Source organism: Rhinolophus sinicus, chromosome 3, assembly GCF_057876585.1.
Source record: "Rhinolophus sinicus isolate RSI-liver-muscle chromosome 3, RSI-T2T, whole genome shotgun sequence".
Classification (NCBI taxonomy): domain Eukaryota; kingdom Metazoa; phylum Chordata; class Mammalia; order Chiroptera; family Rhinolophidae; genus Rhinolophus; species Rhinolophus sinicus.
This window is the reverse complement of record NC_142503.1, coordinates 89,855,839-89,869,309: the sequence shown is the minus strand read 5'-3', so window position 1 is coordinate 89,869,309 and position 13,471 is coordinate 89,855,839. Positions and strand designations below refer to the sequence as shown.

Here is a 13,471-nt window from a genome sequence, read left to right as displayed (position 1 = left end):
AAACCAAGTGAAGAACGTGTTTGAAGAAAGAGGAAGTGCCCGACTGTGCCAACTCTGGCTCGTTGGTTTTAGTAAAACGGAGCCTGAGAATGAACCTCAAGTGTAGCCTTAACAAGGGAAGTTTTACGGCTTGGTGGGGAAGCCTTGCGGGGGGAGCTTCATAAGAGAATGGGGGAAAGGGGGCTGGAGGATGAGACCTGACCACATTCTGAGGACTTTCGTGGAAAGGGGAAGTAGAGAAATGAGCTGACAGCTAGAGGAGAATTTGGGTGAAGGGTAGACTTTTTAAACTGGGAGATATCTGCATGCTGGCAGGAATGATCCAGAAGCTGGGGGGAAATCCTTTCGGTTTTAAGTTAGACTCTCTTAGCTTTAGTTTTCTTAAAATAGGAGGACTTGGGAAGAGTATGTTCCTAACAAGTGGGGAGTAATAATAAGAAAATTTTCTTCTCCCGCATCTCAGGGAGAGGATTGGAAGGAACAGAGAGGACAGAGTCACCCTGGTTTGAAAGGGATATAATCAAGGAAGAGACAGAGCTTTTGTCACTACACACACTGCCGCTGTTGTTCACATGCTTTTGTCAGTCTAGGAATCTATATGCAGCCACCCAAACAAGTCCTCTCTCCTCAGACAAGATGGTCCTCTTCCACCATGCCCCTGTTCCACCTACATTCCCTTTCTCCTGTCCAAACATTGGCCACTCCAGGAATCCCTCGTCCATTTACTCAGATGCCCCAGGTTCAAGTTTATCCAGATATACTTCTTCAGTCAAAACAGTGCTGCTTTGAAATCAGACTGGCCTGGAATCAAATCCTGATGTCTTCGGAGAAATTATTTAAACCCTCCCAGTCTCAGTTTACTCATCTATAAAATAAGAATAATGCCTAGCTTATGTAGGTTATTGTGAGGGTTAAATTAAATACATGCACTTGCCTAACCCTGTATATGACACACAGTAGGTGCTCAATAAATGTCAGCTCCCTAGTCTAAGGGCTGTTTCCTATGTGAAAGTTCTACATTTGACTAGAAACTTCTTGGGAATAAGAACAATGTCCTTTATGGTTTTCTTATCTTTCACATCACCCAGTAAAGAGCTCTTTTAATCAGAACTGATCAAATGAAGATCTCAGCCATATTAAATATGTTTCCCTTCATTTTTAATTTTCACCAAATAGAGTTCCCTCCTGTTAGGCTCCTGCATTTCTATCTAATGGTTGTTTTTTACCCAAATTTCTACCTCTGAATTGCCAAACGCTTGCTTGAATCCTTTAAAAAAATCAAATCAGTAAAACATTAAAGCAAAATAAGCCATTTACCTTCCATACTAAGAAATAGCCTTCAACACAGGCAAGGACCTCACCGGGGACCTGCTGCGTAGCCTAACTCTCCATCCCTCCTATAACCCACAGTTCCTTTGCTCCAAGCAGGCACTACCTCAGCACAGTGGCGGCATGGAAAGTCAGCCTCCCAAGATAGTGTCCCCCTGTTGCTCCCTGCCCAGTTTTCCAGTGAATTATCACCCCACCCTCATAGCTTTTCCAGGCCGATTTCGCCCATCAGCTATTCCCCCATCCCTAGTCAGCACACTAACTCCAGTTCCTTCTCTCTCCCCTCCCTCTTTATGATTTATATTTTCCTAGGACCCAAACCTCAACTATGTCTTGTGAAGCACAGGAAAATAATTAATATTATATCTAATGACACTTCAACTAAGCGTGCATTGAACTATTTTGAAATTCAATTTACTAGAGTCCCTGGGTTGTCCTCCTGCTGACTCTGTTACTTTGGGCAGTGTTAGACCTGTGGTTTCTCTGTTATCTGCAGGGGCAACTCTTACCCTCCAGAGGTGAGTCCCTCCCTGGGTAAGCCCAGACAGAAGGGCTGGCTGAGCTGTACCAGTGCGGAGCAGACTCTTCTGTCCAGGTTTGCCCTGGCTTCCTTCACCCCCAGCTTCAGCACCAAGGTGGCCCAGAGTCGCTGTGTGGCAACCGGAGCCCCCAGAGCCCTGAGCTCTATGTGGTGGGGGAACAAGGGGAAACAAAATATTCAAGGGGAAGGAGGGTAGATAAAAATAATGCCCTCTGGTTCTACCTATGTGCCACTGTGGTTTCAGAATTCTGTAGAGCAAGGGCCTTCGGGTGGCAATCTTATCAGGAGTAGAAACAAACTATATTTCTACAGATCTTTACTTAATATTGAGACAACATCAGTTGCTCACATCAAAGAATGAGAGTATGATGGAAATTTGGGGGGGGTGCAAACACCCTAAGCACTCCCCCGTGGTTGCCACCACTGAGTCCCTGGCCATATGTCACAAGGATTCTCTTTGGAAGGATGCAAGATAGGGTTTTGTGGGTTTCAGGAGCAGCAGCATTTTGGTTGTGAAATAATTAAAACCCTGACTTTGGGGTGCGTTGGAGCCATAGGTCTTTCCTCTGATAGATTGAGAGCATCCTTTGGGATTTGTACATGGAGATGTGGCCAGATGTGATTGAGGGACCGCATGAGCGAAGGTGGGAGGCATGGACACCTCCACCCTCTCGATAGCCTGAGCCTGGTCTTGATCTCCCAGCAGGACCAGTTGACCATGGAGAGAGGAAACCACACAAGTGCATCCGAGTTCCTCCTTCTTGGACTCTCCAGCCAGCCCGAGAGGCAGGAACTGATCTTTGGGCTCTTCCTGGTCATGTACCTGATCGGGGCCGCAGGGAACTGGCTCATCATCCTGGCCGTGGGCTCAGACTCACACCTGCACACGCCCATGTACTTCTTCCTCAGCAACCTCTCCCTGGTGGACTTTTGCTTCATCTCCGCCACAGTCCCAAAGATGCTAGTGAACATCCAGGCGCAGACTCAGTCCATCTCCTATGGTGGCTGCCTAGCCCAGATATACTTCTGCATTTTGCTTGCCAACATGGACAACTTCCTCCTGACGGCAATGGCTTATGACCGATACGTGGCCATCTGCCACCCTCTGCACTACTCTTCTACGATGAGCCTGCAAACCTGCGCCCTGGTGCTGGGGAGCTCCTGGCTCATCGCCAGCTCCCACTCCCTGCTACACACCCTCCTCATGGCACGGCTGGACTTCTGTGCCAGCAACATGATCCCTTACTTCTTTTGTGACCTTGTCCCTCTGCTCCAGCTCTCCTGTTCCAACACCCAACTCAACCAGCTCATGATTCTGCTGGTGGGGGGCTTGATCGTCCTCGTCCCCTTCCTTGGCATTCTCGTCTCCTACATCCACATTGTATCTGCTGTACTCAAGGTCCCATCTGCCCGGGGCAAACAGAAGGCCTTTTCCACCTGTGGTTCCCACCTCACTGTAGTCATCCTCTTCTACGGGACCATCACAGGGGTCTACCTGAATCCCTCATCTTCCCACTCGGCTGACAAGGATTCGCTGGCTTCAGTGATGTATATGGTGGTCACCCCCACGCTGAACCCCTTCATCTACTGCCTGAGAAATAAGGATATGAAAGGAGCTCTAAGAAAACTCTTCGATATAAAGGCTGTATCTTGTGGGCTGTGACAGCAGAGTTGCCCCTCACGGCCTTTGTGCTGGGAAGAGGATGAACCCCAGGGACAGGTTGCACATACAGAGGGCAGGAGAGACACAGACCTCATTATCCTGGGTTGTACTGTGGCCAGGGCCCCACAAGTAATTTGAAAGTCCAAAATTTCTCAGCACCGAAACAGACTGCCCAGGTTACCGAAAGGGGGATAAACTCTCCTCTAAAGACATAACCACATTAACAGACGCAAATTAGCTTTATCTGCAGATTTCTGGAGAGGGTTGAAAAGGCTTTGAAAAAGGTGAACTTACAGAGTCTGTGACCTCTGCTGATACCTTTGCCAAAGGGATGCCTTCTGAAAGCCCCCATTCACTTCCACGTTCCTCAAATCCTTAACCCTTCTCCTTCCCAATTTCCAAACTCTTCCAGTTCATCCCAACTTCCTCAATCCCCGTCCCCATATTCTGGGTTGAACCTAGCTCTGGGGACAGCTTGATCATCATCCCTTGAGCTGTCCCACTCTTGCCCTTAGACCCTGCTGAGTGGTGTCCCAGAGCTCTAGACACTTGTATCAGGAATGTCTGTAGTGACTGTCTCATCGAGCCTCTAAGCAGACCCCACACTGTTCCACTTATGTGTTCTCTTTTTTCTTAGGGAAGAAAGGTCTGCCATCCATATGGTAAAGAGAGAAGAAAGACTTAGAATTGCTTCTCTGGTTAAGAAGACCATGAAGGGAATGGGCCATCATAATTCTTATGAATGTGTTTTTCTACAAGTTGACCCAGAGAAGGAGACAAAGAGAAAAAGCCTCATAAAAATGAGTTCATGGCTGGAGAAGCTGTGTGTGGCTTCCTCTCCAACAGAGTAATATTCTGCAAGTGTAATAGAGCTGAAAAGAGCATTCCACAGACAGTTGTAACAACTGACTTCTAGTCCTAGCCCCTCCAATTACTAGCCATTTGACTCTAGGCCATTTGAAATTCACCATTCCACCCAACACACCATGCTTTTTTAGTCTCTATTCATGCTGTTCCAGCAGTCTCATCTTGCTTATCTCTATCAAAATTCTAGTTGTCCTTCAAGGCTCAGATAAAATAGCATGCTCTTCATAAAGCCACCTCAAGTCTTCCTAGCCAAAATAATTTCTCTCCTCTGGAACTCCATATAACTCAAATTCCATTACAACCCTTTTCATACTCTGCTTTGCATGATTCATGTTCACCCCAACTCTATGCCAAACAGAACTGCTGAGTCCTTTAAAATTTTATAGAAGGTCCTGTTCATCTTAATGAACTCATCCTCAGAAGGCCCTATCACAGGGCCTGGCTTAAAAATGATGACTCAATAAAAATATCCTGCTATATACATCATGATAACAACAATGCAAACAGTGGAGAAAGAACACGGATGGCCTTTCTCCCCATGATTTTGCCTCAACCAATACCTTTTACATCTAGAAAGAAGTTACAAAGTTGGTTGGTCAGAGCCCAAGGAGTTCACTGGCCCGTCTCTTACACAGGGCAGTGTGCCCTGAAGGGTCAGCATCCAGGGGTGAAGCTCCCTTCCTTCCAGCCTGGCCCTGATTAGTCCCCTTCTACTCGTGTCTGGCTGGGAGGTCCTCACTTGGGGTCCAGTCACCCCCACCTCCACACCATGCCTGGACACTCAGGTCCTCAATTCAGATCTAGGGCTGAGAGAGGGAAGTAAGATCGGCTTAGACTGTTTTCCAGCCCACTTTTTACCAGTGAGCTCATGATGTAGTTTATTGTGTGTAACTCAGACTAACAAAGTGGTACTTTGGCTCAGAGTTTGCTATTGTTCCTTGCGCACATGGTTTCCTGAGGAGCTCTCAGGATTTGGGATGATTGGCAAGACAGGATTTAGGCTCCCCTGGGTCTCTGACATAAAACCATAATAAAAGGAAAAAAATCTCACCTCAAACATGTAAAAATGATGTGAAGAAAAAATGACATCAACATGGAGAAGAGGTCTTCCTTTAATATGCATTTGCTACAATGGTGAATAATACAATGGTTTCATTCCAAGGTAAAAAACAAAAACATTCAACAAGGAAAAAAATGGACAGCAATAAATAAATATGAAAGACCTTCAACTGACCTTGCTCATCGGTGGGTGTTGAGAAGGCTTTCTGGCTCTGAGAACTCTCTTCCAAGGAAGGGTATAGAGTAAGAAAATTCTTCTCGTATGGCACACACCTTTTCAGACTGGCTCTCATCCTGGCCTGGAAGCTATTTGCTGATGGGTAAATGAATAGAAATATTCTCTTCCTCATCCTACAAATAGGTCAACTGTAAAAAGTTCAGAAGCTCAACCACCCTTACAGACTTAGCAGTATAAACCCTTCCTTTTCCTTCAACAAATCAGCACTTTCCTTTAGTCAAGCCCAAAAGAGTTACATCTTAAGCTATTTCACTAAGAAGCTACAGTCATATAACAGAAAATAACACCTCATCTCAAAGAGAGCAAAAGGGAAGTCTTTTTCTTGAATAAAGATTCTGAACTTTCTAGAACACAGTCCAGTCTTCCGTTGAATCTGGCTTCTGGATTGGGACTGATTCTCAAAGAGTTTGTGCTCTTCCCCAAACTATTATTTCAGTGGTCTCCCCATCCATGTCCTCAACACCCTCTGAGTCCCTCTCTATGGTCATACAGGACAAAGAGTTATCAGCTTACTTAAAAGGATATTGTTAAAGATAAATTTTACTGACACAGATGTCAGAACAACTTATAGACATGGGTCCATTAAAGAGCTCCTATTGAATCCTCTGCAACACTCGACTCTCCCAGTTCCATCAAGCCTGCCATGCTGTGCTCTCCACACCCAGCTCAGCACCAAGTCATAAATAAGCGCAAATTCATCATATCAGAATTCAAGTGTTTTCCATAGAGCTGCACTCCTGGGATGCCCAATGGAAAGTGTTTCATCTGCCTCCCCCATAGGGGCACATGAAAGTGGAGTACAGCACTGGCAACCAGGAAAATGAGAAGGCACCAGACAGAGTGGTAGATATTAGGTAACTACTGTAAAAGGCACTGATTGAAGAACTCTTTATTAAGCTAGGCATTGCACTGAGTACTGAGACATAGCAGTGAATGGACTTCTGACCAGATAAAACCAAATCAAAGTCTTTTCCTAGTGAGAGATCGGGATGGAACTATCCCGTTTTCAGTTCCTGTGTTATGGCTACCAGCTGAAAGTCACGCATAGCACTTTGCTGTGAAGATGGCGCCTTGCCGGTCACGTGTGGGGCCATCTCAGATCTGCTGTGGGCTGGTGAGGGGAACTTCAGGATCTGTTGAAATGTTTGAATGAGTGCTCTGGGGAAGCCACAGTATTCCACACAACAGAGCAATCATTCTCGAAATGTATGTGCGTTATTAGCTCTTGAAGAGTTGGATAAAAGGAAGATTCCTGGGTCCCGTAGAAAACTGCTCCAATCCCAAGTACATTTTAAACCAGTTCCTAAAGTGATTTTGATGTAAATGGTCTTCAGGTAACATTTTAAGAATCTCTGTTGAAAAGCATTGTTGTTAAAAGATAAACTGAGGCATATTAGAAAATGTTAAAAACTTATTTGAGCAAAAATTGATTCCAATGAGGCAGCACCAAACCAGCCATGGTTCACAGTGCTCCGCTCACAGGAGGTGGGGACAAGGCGTTTATAGAGAAGACATGGAAGCAAAGTGGGGAAATTATCTGATTGGCTATAGCTCAAGTTTACCTTATACAGGAAAGCTTAGTTGACTGCTTGTGATTGGTTGCCCTTAGGTTTCCATTTCTTAACCTAAGGCATTTACAGGCTTAGGTTTTGGTTTGCCTATGTAGGCTGCCAAGGTATTAGAACCACCTCAATCTAATGGCTTCCCTACTTAATTAATAGTATGAAGGACAAAACCTTGATCTAAAATATCCTAAGGGTAGTTTTTACTTGAGCATTAAGTGTGACAGGGACTTGCCAACTCCACTACTAGCAAAGCTGTAAAAATACATCAGCAAGCTGATAGAGCTGGTTTTACTGAGTGTTGAGTACCACCCAGAGGCAGCAATGTCTTCTACAGTACCATGGAAACCAGGGGAAAGTTCAAGACAACAGAGCTGGATCCTGCCTAGATCCTCTACATTGAATCTTTTGAGTCAGATGCCATTATTCTATGAGAAAATGATCTTCTGGGGTGAAACCCCACACGATCTATTACAGTTACCTGCCCTGCTGCTCCTTTCAGTTTCCTGAAGTATGAAGTACTTCAAAGTAGAGGTGTGATCAGAGCCAGATGGGATTTACCAGAGGTATTTGGCCCATTTGGAGTAGGGGAGGGCAGAGAAGCTAAGAATGGTGAGGACATTGAAATGTTGTGGGTTTCCAGGTGTAACCGCTCCTGCTGATCTAACAGTACATGAAGATATTCCCATGTTTCTCCGAAAATAAGATCTAGCTAGACCATCAGCTCTAATGCGTCTTTTGGAGCAAAAATTAATATAAGACCCGGTCTTATACTATATTATATAAGACCCTGTCTTATGCTATATTAAAATAAGACTGGGTCTTATATTAATTTTTGCTCCAAAAGACGCATTAGACCTGATAAATCCATCTAGGTCTTATTTTTGGGGAAACACAGTAGATGTGGGCTGGAACTGAGTTCCTGCAAGGTTTCTTCGGGCCTGGTGTTGGGGGAGCCTCCAGATGTACACCCGCAGTCCCTGGGTGGTACATAGCTCTATTGGTACTAGCGTGTCAAGCTGATGTTTTCTGGGTGCCTAGTCCCCAGCATACCAGTTGAATTAAACATACACAGCATACCAGTTGAATTAAACATACACACAAAACTGGGCTTTCAACCCTAACCTGCCTTATGAAGCCCAATTCCAAATATCTAATAACACTTCTGTTATTTCATATTCAACAATTTTAAAATTAAACTTTTCCCTTTTAACTCACTGCTGCTCAAACAAGTTACCCCTCCATATTTCATTTATTTGACCAATAGTTTTGCCCTGTTGTAGAGCTCTGTCTTGAGCACCAAGTAAGTCACAAATTGTAAAATAAATCATTCTAGAACACTGTGAGATTGAAAGCCCACAAGGATATTTGCATATATGTATTAGCCAGAACATAAATTAATTACCAAAGATGCTCACTGAAGCAATGGCCTGCAACCAGCAGTTTTTGGGAAAATGGTGTCTAATTTGGGGCAGGAGGCAGAACATGGCCAAAAGCACCCATAGAAGCCATGAAGCCTTACGCAAATAACCTTTAGACTTAAAGGTTGTTGAGTTGAAAGGATTCAGTGAGGACACCAACACAAAACCAAGACCAGGGATAAAGAAAGACACTGAAAGGGGACTTTCCATAAAGAAAGAAAGTTGTCGGCCCGAGGTCCTCCTTCAGTCACCATGTCAACCCCGCACATGGTGAAAACATCATGGGAATGAATCCGCAGCTCTTGTGCGAGACGAGGTGTGATTAAACCAGTACATCTTATTAGTTACATGCTGCATCACTCCTGCTCCCACCTCAGGGCAATTGTCATTGACAAGGGCTTGGAACACTTTTCCTCCCAGTGAAAAGATACTCAACTTCATATATTCACATATACCTTTATATGAATATAATTTCAACTTTACAGAAAAGTTGCAGTAAGAGTAGTGCAAAATACACATATATCCTTTACTCAGATTCATTTATCATTAATATTTTTACCCCATTTTTTCTCTTCCCTCCTTCTCTTCTTCCTCCTCCCCCTTCTCCCTTCTCTCTATAAGTAGGTAGGTAGGTAGGTAGGTATACACATATGTATATCCATACACACACACAAACACACACACACAAATGCTCCTTTATCCCTAAATACTTCAGGTGTATTTCCTTAGGAATATTCTCTTACATAACCACAGCGTAGTCACCAATGTTTATATGTTTAACATTGATACAATAATTTTCCTAATCTAGATCCATATTTCAGTTTTGCCAATTGACCCGATTTTTTTTTTTAAGCTGCATGATACTCCATTGAGTGGATGAATGTGCCATAGTTTTTCCATCAACTATCTTGGATATTTAGGCAATTTCCAATATTTTTGCAAATAATGCTGTAATGAATAACTTTGTGCATGTGTATTTTCACATTGTTAGAGGTGTATTTTCAGAGTAAATTCATACATAATTTTGTTAGCTATTGCTAAATTCCCCTCCACATGAGGTTGTACCATTTTGTATTCCATCAGCAATGAGTAAGAATTCCCGTTTCCTCACAAACTCATCAACAGCATGTATTGTCAAACTTTTAAATTTGGGCCAATCTAATAAATAATAATATCTCAATGTAGCTTTAACTGGCATTTATTTTCCATGAAGTTGAGTATCTTTTCATATGATTAAGAGCCATTTTTATATATTTTTTTATGAATTCAAGTTTGTCCATTTTTCTGTGAGACTTGGGGTCTTTTATTTTGGCTCATTTTTTTTAAGTTTTTGGTATATTAGGAGTAAATATTTTTCTCCTAATCTGTCATTTGTCTTTGCTAATTTATTTTGCCATTTATAACTTCGTAAGTTTTTAGAAAAGTTTTATGTAGAAATTCATCAATCATTTCTTTAACTGCATCTGGATTTTGAGTCATGGTTTAAAAGTTTTTCTCTAAACCCACATTTTAGAGGCTTTCATTCATTGTCCTCTAGCATTTGTGTTTCATTTTTTACATTTAGATTCCTGATTCATTTGGAGTTTATTCTTGAATACGGTGTGAGAAATGAATCTATTTTTAATTTTTCCAAATGGCTGTCAATTATTCCAATACCATTTTTTAAAAAGTCAATCTCTCCCAGTGACCTGAGACATTACCTTTATTATATACTAGATTTCTATATAGAGCCAGGTCTACTTCTGAATCTTTTATTCTATTCCATTGGTTTATGTACATACTAGTACATAACACACTGTTTTAACTGTTTATTTTTTTCATCACTTAGTTTCCCTTCATTCCATTAGTACCTTAGTCGAGGCAGCAGGAACCTTTATAATGGAGATTGGAAAAACCTCGTGCAGACTATCAATAATAAACTACTTATTGCTCATTCTGCTTTCCCTGTTCATATGACATTCTGGGCCCTTCTGCAGGAGCCAATGAAATTTCTAGGATGATATAAATTCTAGGTGGATTTTTCAGACATGGAAATAGCGTAATATTCAAATAGCTCCTAGGTGGGAGTCAAGAAGGTGAACAAACTTCTGCAACCTTTCTTCTCCCAATCTCTATCTAAAAGCTATTCTAGCACCTCTAAAGAGACTGAAGTTTTTACTAGGAAAGGAAAAACATGTGAAGCGAGCTCTTGGATTTGTTGCCATTTCCTGGCCTCTGGCCACTTAGATGATGAAGCTATGACTAGTGCATGTGGCAATGACAGCAGCCCTTTTACGGGGGGGGGGGGGCGGGGGGGGGAAGGAAGACTGAAACTGGCTGCACTGAGCTTAAGCTACCCCTACTACACACATGCATTTACTGGGAAAGGCGAATCTAGGCACCAAGCAAAAGCTTTGTGATATAGAGGTTCTGTGGCGGATGTTCGCCTGAAACCCAAAACGAGCCAGGTTGCCCGCATAGGAACCATTTAGGGTGTTACAGATTTCCAGGCCCCTATCCTGGGATTCTACTTTAATAGCTCTTGGCTCTACTTGGCAGTACTACATTTAGAACAAGTGATCTCTAGTAAAACTCTGTTGTTTTCTAGAAAGTTAGGCTGGCGCATTAAGCTTGGCATGAAGTTGCTCATCCTTGGCACGCCAGCCCTTTCTCTCAATAGTAAAGCATCTAATTCACTTTAGCTATTATCCTGAATGCTAAAAGCGGTCATTCTCAGCTGGGTCCATTTTGCCCTCTGTGGGATGTTTGTCAATGTCTGGAAACCTCTTTAGTTGTAACAATTGGGGGTGCTACTGGCATCCGGCAGGCTGAGGCCAGGGAAGCTGCTGAACATCCTACAGCGCACAAAACAGCCGGGACTGCCTCCAAAACAAAGAACCGTCTGGCCCAGAATGTCAGTGGTGCCGAGGTTGAGAAACTCTGGAAGTGCCAGTTATTTTCCCTGCCACAGACGTGGAGAAAGTCCACTTGTGTTGGTGGATGGAGACAGGTGGGGCTTGAAAACCAGCTTCTTTTTTTAAGAAACAAAGGTTCTACTTGTCCCTAGGTTGGGAAAACAAGGTCCTGAAAGTATTTAAGTATAATCAGCCTGCAGACAACATTCATGACATACATTTTGAGAAAGAAAAATGTTTTAATGCAACAGCTACCCAGGAGAGACTTTGGGCAGAAAGTTATGTGGTTCTGTCACCACCCAGGGGATAAAAAGAGGTTTCTCTTACAAAGGTCACACCCCCGGAAGTGCACCCTTCCTCGGCATCACCACACATGCAAGCAGGCCCCACAAGTGCACAGCAGCGCTCCCAGGTGAGTGAACTGCAGACTCGATCGTCCACAGTGTAAGGTGACCAATGTCCATCGGCCCTGGAGCCCGTTTACACCACTGTCCTGACATAAACAGCACTTCCCTTCACTCTTAAAAGGGCAGAAAATGTACAAGATGACCCTGTGACATCTTGTCCCACTAGAAAGCAAAAAAGCAATCAAAGATGATTAGAGGTGTGCCAAAAGGAATCAGGAGCCAAGCTGAAGAGGCTCCCGCGAGGCAAAGGTGAAATGATTTAAGCATCACAAAGAATAATTGTAGTAGACTGGTTTAAATCCTTGGAAACATTTTGATTTTTAAAAAGTGATTGATCACTTTTACAGGAAGCAAAGAAGCCAGATCACTATTGTGAAAACAGGCAAATAAAGGGAAGAACCAAGCATTTTCTTTCCTCTATGAACTGTACCTAAGAGTAACCTAATAGTTAATGAGGGGAAATTTCTTATAGGAGCATTCCAGCTAACAAATAATCATTCACAGAATTAATGAACTAAATGGATAGGCTCCTAACATTATATAATGAGAAACAACCACACTTGCCACCATCTGTATGTTCTTGCCAAAATGTGAAATATGAATCTGGTTACACGTCTAGACCTGTAACTTTTTAGTTAATACAGAGGGCAGAGAACCATATTAAATAATGCCATGGGTCTACAAACAACAAAATTCAGAATATAAGAAACTCTACAGGATAATAATCTAGTTGTTTCCATGAATGAATTCCAAGGGTAAAAAAGCATAGGCAGTATAGATTATTAGACTTAGAAGACAAAGCAACAAATTACAATTTATGGATCTTACTTGAATCTTAAAGAAGCTTCTAAAAAGTATGTGGGTTTTTAAAAAAATATTAATTGGGAATTAAGGAACTGTGCATTTTTTAGGTATAATAGTAGTGTGGTTATTTTTTTTAGAGTCCTTACCTTTCAGAGGTACACACTGAAATATTTATAAACAACGTTTGGGATTTGCTTCAAAACTTCAGTGAGGGAGGAATATGGGGAGGACAGGGTAGAGATGAAGGAAATTAGCTGAGTTTATAATGGTTCAGGTTGAATGAACACATGAGGATTCATTTACATATGTTTTAACTTTTCTATTACAAAAAACCTCTAAATAGAAAAATACAGAAAATATTTGACACTTGACTAGATATAAAAAAATAAGGCTACTGTAGTTCCATGGAAAAAATTCTTTTCTGAGGCATTGTGAGGTACCCTCCATCATCTTCGGTCTCCAAGCAGGCAAGGGAGCCCAAGTGGGAAAGACAGCAAGGCCCGGCTCCCACTAAAGCTTCTCTTAAGAGAGTCCAACCGGCTGAAAACCCAGGGCCCTGTTTGGCTCAGCGCATAATCAAAGAGAATCTCCAATTTAATTCAGGTAAACAGAAAGAATGAGCAACTCCCAGCCCTGGATGGCCCCATGCTCCCGCCCTGCTTTGTAACACAGACTTCTCAGAGAAA

General features: G+C 42.8%; 1 protein-coding gene across 1 annotated transcript; it reads left to right on the top strand.

The window, feature by feature from the left end:
• The first annotated feature begins 2,588 nt into the window (after window positions 1-2,588).
• LOC109438445 (putative olfactory receptor 1F12P) lies at window positions 2,589-3,533 on the top strand. The gene has a single exon (XM_019718315.3). The coding sequence runs from the start codon at window positions 2,589-2,591 to the stop codon at window positions 3,531-3,533; it is 945 nt and encodes a 314-aa protein (XP_019573874.3).
• Window positions 3,534-13,471: the final 9,938 nt, after the last annotated feature.